The sequence below is a fragment of the Macadamia integrifolia genome, chromosome 4 (genome assembly GCF_013358625.1).
Source record: "Macadamia integrifolia cultivar HAES 741 chromosome 4, SCU_Mint_v3, whole genome shotgun sequence".
Lineage (NCBI taxonomy): Eukaryota > Viridiplantae > Streptophyta > Magnoliopsida > Proteales > Proteaceae > Macadamia > Macadamia integrifolia.
Genome location: NC_056560.1, coordinates 17153157 through 17161768, shown reverse-complemented (window position 1 = coordinate 17161768; position 8612 = coordinate 17153157). Strand labels below are relative to the sequence as shown.

Sequence of the window (8612 nt, the reverse complement as noted above, 5' to 3'; positions counted from 1 at the left end):
ACATAAAAATATTTAATAAAACTTAATTCTCTACAAGTCATATATGATATACCTACCATGATAAGTTCCCACAAGCCAAACAAATTTACAGTTTCTACCCTGAGTGACAAATATATTAAAAATATTAGAAATAATCTTTAGCTTCTTTTTCATCCTTGTGCTTTGACCCAGTTAAGATCTCTTTATATTATAAAACACATAACAATGTTAAACTTAATTATAACAGAAAACATTTTAGTAAATTAAAAATGCTTAAATAAGTAACTAAAAAAAATGAATCTACAAAATTTTTGTAACCTTGATGAAGAAAACAATGTTTGACCAGACGAATCATCCTAAAAACCATCAGACAAAACCTATAAACCTTCAAAGCCTGACCTTCATTCATTGTTCATAATTACCCATCGTCAAGAGACTATAAAATTGAAGCAAGGCGTTCAGCTCCGGCATCCGAGCTAATTGAAATTGTTTCTGGTGCGATGAGGGTGATGTGGAATCTCACCTTGAGAGTTGCGCAGCCAACCAATAACTGTAAACCCGTGCGTAGTGGAGTTTCTGATCCTCTTTCTTGTATTGAAATCCAAGTTATCCATTCCTTCATTGAAGATATCTAGCATATTCATTATATTATTATGCTCAATGGCCGCTTGAAGCTGCAAGTTGTTTCGATTTCCAATGGTCAACCGAAGAGGTTGAATCGCCAGTGGAACATCCAGAGGTAACACATCCAACTGTTGGGCTACGATATTCAATTAATCCACCACATTGTGGAAACTTGTTTTCAACTATGCTGACGATGTAGCATCTCCGACACCTCCCGCAGGTGTGGAGCGCCATTATCCGTCATGAATAGGAGGTGACAGCAATAGGTGTGGAGGAAACTTATAAAAAAAAAAATCATTGTAAAAAACCAACATATCAATGTTAAACTGTTTTTAGAAAAGTAAAACCATTGGTAATGCACGGCATCGTCAATTTATAAAATCATCAACTTTCTATAAAAATCAAGCTCTCTCTGTCCAATCCCAAAACAAAGGATGATGCAACACCATTGTATCAAGAAAAAAAGAATGGAGTGAATGTATGACATTTTTTAAATAATATTTATATTAATGAAAGTTTTTGATAAGTTATTTTTCATTTTAAAATGTGTGATTATTTTTCTTAAATATTAAACTGACAATGATTATTATTTTTTAGAGATTTTTATCGTTTATTAGTTTTTTTCATGATTTTAAAATATCTTATTGTTACTATAAATAAATATCACTACCAATAGGGTATACCTAAAGGGCCCGAAATATCATAATGTGTTGTTTTTGGATAGTATTTATAAATTTTGAAAATAATTTTTGCTATATCTTTTTTTCCTTCTACAATATTTAATTACAAAGCTATGAAAAGTGAGAGCAAAAGAAAAATGAGATTAAAGGATAGATGAGGGACTGCACAGAGAAACCAATGGAGAGATGGATTTGGCTTGTACAGTTTGAGAAACCAGTGAGGAGAAATAATTTTCGCTTCCCAACAATTTTGATTTCAACGTCTCAGATTCTAAGCTTAGAAACAAAATTCAGAAAAATAAATCCAATCTTGCAAGAAAATCAGGTTTGTGAATTTTCTTATAACTCTTTTTATTTATTGATCGACATATTTAGGGCTTTTAATCCTTTAGTTTTTTCCTATGTTCCTTTTACTTGTTTCAGTAGCTTTTAATTGGTTTATTTTTTTTCATAGATGAAGCATCCTAATACAGAGGCCAAGTTGAATGCTATGGAATATCCTACATATTGTCCAGTATTTGATGGTGGGTGCATGTGTCACATATCAGTACCAGTCTCTCATTAGCTGCTGTAGATTTTGAAAACCTAATGATTTATATACGAATAAGTCATACTTATTAATATCTACTGCTTCAATTCTTATACGTAGGATTAATACTCTTATATAAAGTTGTGACAACTTCTGAATGATATATGTTATTGTCTTCTATTTTATTAATGTTAGTAGGTAAGAGTATTTATCCGCGCTAGACCAAAATAATGGATGGTGTAAGACTACGTCAACTAATTCCTTAAAAATTATTATCATAATAAGTAAACAATAATAAAATAGTTTAATTAAAATAAATATTACAAATAGATTAAGTAATTAATTTCAATTAATTCTTCAATCCATCGTGAAGTTGTAAGAAATCTTTCAACAGTATAACTTGTGGAATATATACGTTCATAAAATCATGTAAACATTTGAGATTTTAATCCAGTTGGTGCTTACGAAATCCTTGGCTTGATGTGTCATTTAAAAAAATAATGAAAAATTAATTAAGGAACATAAAAATATTTAATAAAACTTAATTTTCTACATGTTTTATGTGATATACCTACCATGATAAGTTCCCACAAGCCAAACAAATTTACAGTTTCTACCCTGAGTGACAACAATATTTCTGATAATATAAATAATCTTTAGTTCCTTTTTCATCCTGGTGCTTTGACTAGTTAAGATCTCTCTATATTATAAAACATATAACAATGTTAAACTTAATTATAATAGAAAATATTTTAGCAAATTAAAAATACTTAAATAAGTAATTGAAAAAAATGAATCCACAAGTTATACTGTTGAAAGATTTCTTAGGTCTTCGTGACGGATTGAAGAATTAATTGAAATTAATTACTTAATATATTTTATTATTTATTTTAATTAGAATATTTTATTATTATTTACTTATTATGATAATAATTTTGAGGGAATTAGTTGACGTAGGACAATAATATATATCATTCAATAGTTGTCTCAACTTTATATAAGAGTGTTAGTCCTACGTCTAAGGATTGAAGCAGTAGATATTAATAAGTATGGTTTATTCGTATATAAACCATTAGATTTTCAAAATATATAGCAGCTAATGAATGAGAGAGAGAGAGAGAGAGAGAGAGAGAGAGACCTTAGAGAGGGTGGAGAGGGAGACTTTTTGGCTTACAGAGCATGGTTCATTGATTTTTATTTTTTTTTTGTTGGCACGCAGAGCAGAGACACTCCTACTACCCAATTCGTCAGCTTCTTCACCTGAGAATCAGATACATGTTTTCAATTCACTCCACCAAAATCTCTTAATAGTGGTTTGATATATGTTCGATCTTTATCTATTTTATGTGATTTAAATGCTGTAATTGATTCATTTTTCAATGGCTGTATGGTCTCGTCAATTTTCCCTAGCTAATTTGTTAGTCTATTCATTCAGTTGGAGGATCATAAAGCGCTGATTTCCTTCTACTCTAATTGCTGAATCGATTTACTTTACTTGTGTTGGTGCTAAATTGCTGCTGAGATCTAAATTACAATATCAGTTATGATTGGGTTTTCATAGTTTCTTCTATTCTTCTTGGTTCTATCTATTTCTTTATTGTTAATTTATGATGGTACTGAACTGCTTGCATGGATGGATGATTAACTCTCCCAACCTCTAGTGATTAATTAATGCTTCTCATAGTGAAGTGGCTTCGGTTATCAATTCTTGCAATTCTCAAGTTCACATCTCATGAGGAGTTCTCTCTTGGACTGAAATTGAACATTTACAGCCTATCTGTTCTATGTATTTTATGCCAACTTTGTAACATGTTTGTGTAAATATATATATATATATATATATTAATGGAAAATTACTTTGGTGGTGCTAATTCATTCAACTAATTAACCTCTCATAAGGAGTTCTCTCTTGGACTGAAATTGAAGTCATTTTCACATCCAACTCCAAAGAGTCAAAACGTGCAGAGGAATTTGCTAGCCACACCTATGGTTATCATAAGAATTATGTATCATTCACATGGGATCCACGTACTCAAAACACAAGAAGAAAAAAAGGAATCACATGAGAGGGAATTGTATTTTTTTTTTTTTTTTTCAAATGGAAAATTATACCATTGGATTCAATCTCTCACTTCGGCTATGTTTTTTTTTTAGGGAATTTTAAAGTGAGAAAAGTAAAATTTTCAAACTTAAAAAATAACTTTACCAACCACATTATAAACTACTTAATTTTTTACCGTATTTAGTAATAACACATTTTATATATAATTTTATTTTATATTTTAATAGTAAAAGATTTTGAATGCAAGTAAAATATAATTTAATAATCAGATATAAAGTGATTTTTTTATGATAAATAATGGAGTGATTTGGAGTTAGTGATATAATCTAACTCCATATCTTCCAAAAGCCAACACCCTAGCACATCTCCCCAACATTGGAATCACCGACTTGAGGAATGGGTTAAACTTAATTGCGATGCAGCTTTACCATTGGGTTATTCAACAGGTGGTACTGGGTGCATCAATAGAAACAACCTTGTGAATCCTATTTGGGCCTTAGTCACTCCCTTTTGTTGATGTGCAATGCGGTGAAGCTTTAACGGTACGAAAAGGTTTGCTCTAGACAGTTGAAAACAACATCTAGCTCCTCTTGATCGAATCGAATTGTGTCTCTGTCATCAGCCTTCTAACTTCCAAGAAGAATAACCCCCCTACAACAATTGTTCTTATTCTAACCGATATTCTAACTATTGCTTCTATGATTTCTAGGTATATTTTTCTTCGCATTCTAATGGATGGAAATCATATCACAAACTTCCTTGCCCGGAAGACTATTAGTCTAGCATGTAAGACTATATGACCGTTTTCCTTTCCTTGGCCCCTTGATGCATGGAATCCTGAGGCCTTGCGCTCGTCATGCACCACCTTGCAATAAAATTTCTGTTCAACTCCATACTGAATAATGCCAGATCATTTAAAAATAAATTGCCACGTGGCAGCTTGGGATGGAATATTCAGGCACGCTCATATGTGGCAAAAGGCAACCTCAATCGAATTCCTGGCCGAGTAACTTGGATAGCACTGGACAGGTTGAAAATTATTTCCTTATCCCCACGGCCCTTCTTCGACACATCATCTTCCACTGCTCTTTCTCTCTCTCTCTCTCTCTCTCTCGATCAACGATTGGTAAAGCTGGAGTTGGGGAACTGACTGAAAGTGATTCACAGAAGGTGTCCATGGCGGTGTATTCAACCACTGCAACTCCTTACATTACCTGGAGAGATCCTAATGGATTTCAGTATTCGACACCGAAACTTGGCTTTCTCCTTCCACATTCCGTTAGGTTTCCCGTGAAACAGCAACAACGAAACTATATGACGATGAAGAGTTCAGGTGATGGTTCACAAGAGACTGCGACGGAAACGGAAACGGAAACGGAAACGAAAACAGAAACGGAATTGGAATCGGAATCGCAGAGTTCTGTTGAAGCGACTAAATCTCCTCCTTCTATCATCTCCGCTTTGAATGTCGAAAAGGCTCTTCGCGGCATCGGTAATGAAAAATCACTACATATTTTGGTTAATCTTACGGTTTCACATGTTATTCTTCTCGGATTGCGATTTCATTGATCAATTCGTGGTTTAGAGTGCAGCAATTACTGAGGTAGATCACTACGGTAGACTTGGACTTCAAAGAGGATGTCCCTATAAGGAGGTCGGAACTCTCTGATTTTACTCTTTCACGACGATTGAGATTTGAGAGGTTTACTGCTTCAATCGAATTTCTTCTCTTAGACTTCTTTCGTTTGATTGATTTCCGTTTCTATTGGCACTCCAATTAGCTTCGCAATTGATTTTCACAACGATATTTGTTTACTGCTTCGATCAATCAAATTTCTTCACCTGATATTCTTAACTTGAATAATTAACTATACTTCTGTTCTAACTTTGTGATTGACCTTATTATTGATTTTTAGAATAATCGTAGATTTGCTTCAATTCAATTCCTTTGTTTAAACGATTTAAATTTTATAATTTCCGTTAAAAGTTCATTATTGAAGCCAGTTTAGTCTTCCGTTGATCTCATTGGGTTGGATTTCCAGCATTTTGAATCGCTAAGCCGCAAACAATGTGATTCTCTCCTCCTTTAGGTAACAGTTGCATATAAGAACAAATATGAGGAACTCATGAATCAAGGACCGGATGAAGAGGATTTCACCAAGAAACTGGATCTCTTAAAGGTTGGATTTATCCATTCCCTTCCGAATTCAGATCTTGACCATCTTTCCATATAGTTGATTTCTTTCTTCTTATTTATATTTTTGTTTATCCTTCTCCTGAAATCTGAATCTGGTATTCTTTTTTTTGTTCTTAGGAATCGTATTCAATTCTGTCCTCGGAACAGGAAAGGAGATTATATGACTGGAGCTTGGCAAGGGCTGAGAAACCAGACAAATATCTCTGGCCTTTCGAGGTTGACATAACAAAATCAACATCACCCGAGACTCCACCGCCGCAGGTGTGCACCCTACTATAATCCTTCTCTGCATTTACGTTTCTGAATGGATTGATAGGTTGCAGCCCTGAATTGAAAAGGTGGAAAGGGAAAACCAAACCAGACATTTCCCGCCAAAAAAGGCTTATTGAAAAAATCTCTATTGCTTGGGTAGGCAAGAGAAGTAGAGAACGGATGGTGTGGAAGAGGGTAATATTGAAAAAATCCATCGTAGTCTTGGACATCTTATTTCTTGTTTAAAGCTCCTTTATGGAGGAGCAGTATTGACAGGAAAAGAGTTCAAAAGCTCTTTTAAATGTTGCACTAGTGGAAGAAAATTCCATGGCCAGATGTTGAAGATCTCCATCTGCTTTAAGTCTACAACCCCAGTTTTACATGCAACCTATATGTTCACTTCTGTCCAGCTGCTTTGTTGTTGTTTGCCGGTTTCCACCAGAACTCCTATGCGCCAACCTGTGGCTTTTATATTCATGTCCCATTGAGTGTATTTGAAATAGATAGTATAAGGCTATGTTTGGTTGTGAGGGGAATAAAAGAAAAAGGAAGTGAAATTTTCATACTTAAAAAAGAAATATATGTAATCATTAATTCATTACCCATGTGATTTTAACAGTAACTTCAAATCTTTCTATATTTGGTTATAAAATTTCACTTTACTTTGCAACCAAAACCCTTTGCTATAATATGTAAAATAAAAATTACATGAAAAATACATTATTACTAAATATGGTTAAAAAATGAAGTAGTTTATACAATCATATGGGTAATGACTATAAACATTTTTATTTAAAGTATGAAAATTTCACTTTCCTTCCCTTTAAATTTTCATTGCAACCAAACGGAGCCTAAAAGAAAAAGGAAGGATTGAATTCTTATCCTTCGGAATTTGTATCGTACGTTAAGTATAATCACAAGAGCTTCAGAGTTTTTTTTTTTTTTTTTGGTGAGGGGTGTGGTGGTTGAGTTCCCTGTCCATTACACATTGTACGATATCGCCTTCTTTGTCTATCTCTCCCTCCCACAGCAGGGGGCGAAGATTTGTCATTTGATAGTTGATAGGAGGGAGGTTGGTTCACTTGTTCGAAACAAACATGGTCAAACAACTTCAAAATGTCAATCAGCCTAATTTTTGATCAGTTATTGTAAGAACTAGTTTTCTCAAATTTGGCCGCGTTTCTGGCATTAGCTTTGGCTGATCTTGACTAGTTTGTCCCGTTAATTGGCTTTGGGACCTTACCAAAGTCCAAAAATATGCCGTAATCCAGTTCAAGCTCTTTTCATGCGAAAATTAATCTTTCCTTTATACTTGCCCTCTAGTTATTCAAATTCCCCTATCCAAAACCTTTTTTTAAATTCCCCCAGAATACCTATTTTGATGCATTACAATTCCTAAACTGCCCACCCCTCTGCCCATCTGCTATGATCGACCTCAGCCCTCTCTTGTATCAACCCGGCATATTGCTTTCACCCCTCTCCCTGCATCTCTCATTTGGAAATTCTCTGTTGCACAAAAGAAAGGAAGAAGAAGTGAAGAACCTGGTTTTCAAGAGTAATTTCAACGGATGATTCAAGGTTTTATTGTGATACTCTTGTTCACTGTACTTATCTTAAAAGTTCTCTCCCTAAACTTGGGTTTGGGTGCCAATAGAGCCATGGAACATTGAGGACAGTGAGATGCAAAGGGTGGGGAAGAGGGGAGAGATGCAGGGGCAATGCAGGAGCTTGCGGACTGCGAGAAGGGACCAGAGTTAATTTAAGAATTTTAATGCAAGAGTTCGCGGCCTAGCGACTCTAGAATTTGTGTTTTCTTTTAAGAAAAAACTCCAGAATTTTCTATTTAGGTTTTAGACCTTCTGATTGATGATTAAAACTTGATTTTCTATGCGTTACAGGAACCAGAAGATGTGGGTCCCACTAGAGTGGTGGGTTACTTCATCTTGGGCTCGTTGGTATTATCCTACGCATTATCCATTGCTCTTAATCGATGAGAAATCTTTGTTTAATGACTTAAACTGCTGGAAGCATTTGTTTGTTATCATTATAAACATTACTTAACCTTAAGCTGAATTATTTTTTCAATATCCCCGTCTGAAACGAATTTATTTCCAAAAGTGATTCAATGTAGCAGTAAAAAAGGATTTTCAAAATGTTAAAAATTATATAATAAAGTAGTACATGTGAAGAGACCAAAAAAAAAAAAAAATAAAAAATCCCAAAAATGTCATTACTATATTGAATTAGGACTAAATACACCACACCAAAAATACACACTTACAACCTGTT

General features: G+C 34.0%; 1 protein-coding gene across 1 annotated transcript; it reads left to right on the top strand.

Moving 5' to 3' along the window:
* The first annotated feature begins 4888 nt into the window (after window positions 1–4888).
* On the top strand, window positions 4889–8408 carry LOC122076201 (NAD(P)H-quinone oxidoreductase subunit U, chloroplastic). Its single transcript, XM_042641522.1, has 5 exons — window positions 4889–5366; window positions 5467–5528; window positions 5965–6054; window positions 6189–6332; window positions 8222–8408. The coding sequence occupies exons 1-5, from the start codon at window positions 5051–5053 to the stop codon at window positions 8315–8317; spliced, it is 708 nt and encodes a 235-aa protein (XP_042497456.1). The 5' UTR covers window positions 4889–5050; the 3' UTR covers window positions 8318–8408.
* Window positions 8409–8612: the final 204 nt, after the last annotated feature.

Coding starts and splice junctions, on each gene's coding strand:
- LOC122076201 (XM_042641522.1), top strand. CDS start 5,051: ATGGCGGTGTATTCAACCACTGCAACTCCTTACATTACCTGGAGAGAT. Junction 5,367..5,466: donor AAAGGCTCTTCGCGGCATCG/GTAATGAAAAAT, acceptor TTTAGAGTGCAG/CAATTACTGAGGTAGATCAC. Junction 5,529..5,964: donor GAGGATGTCCCTATAAGGAG/GTCGGAACTCTC, acceptor CTCCTCCTTTAG/GTAACAGTTGCATATAAGAA.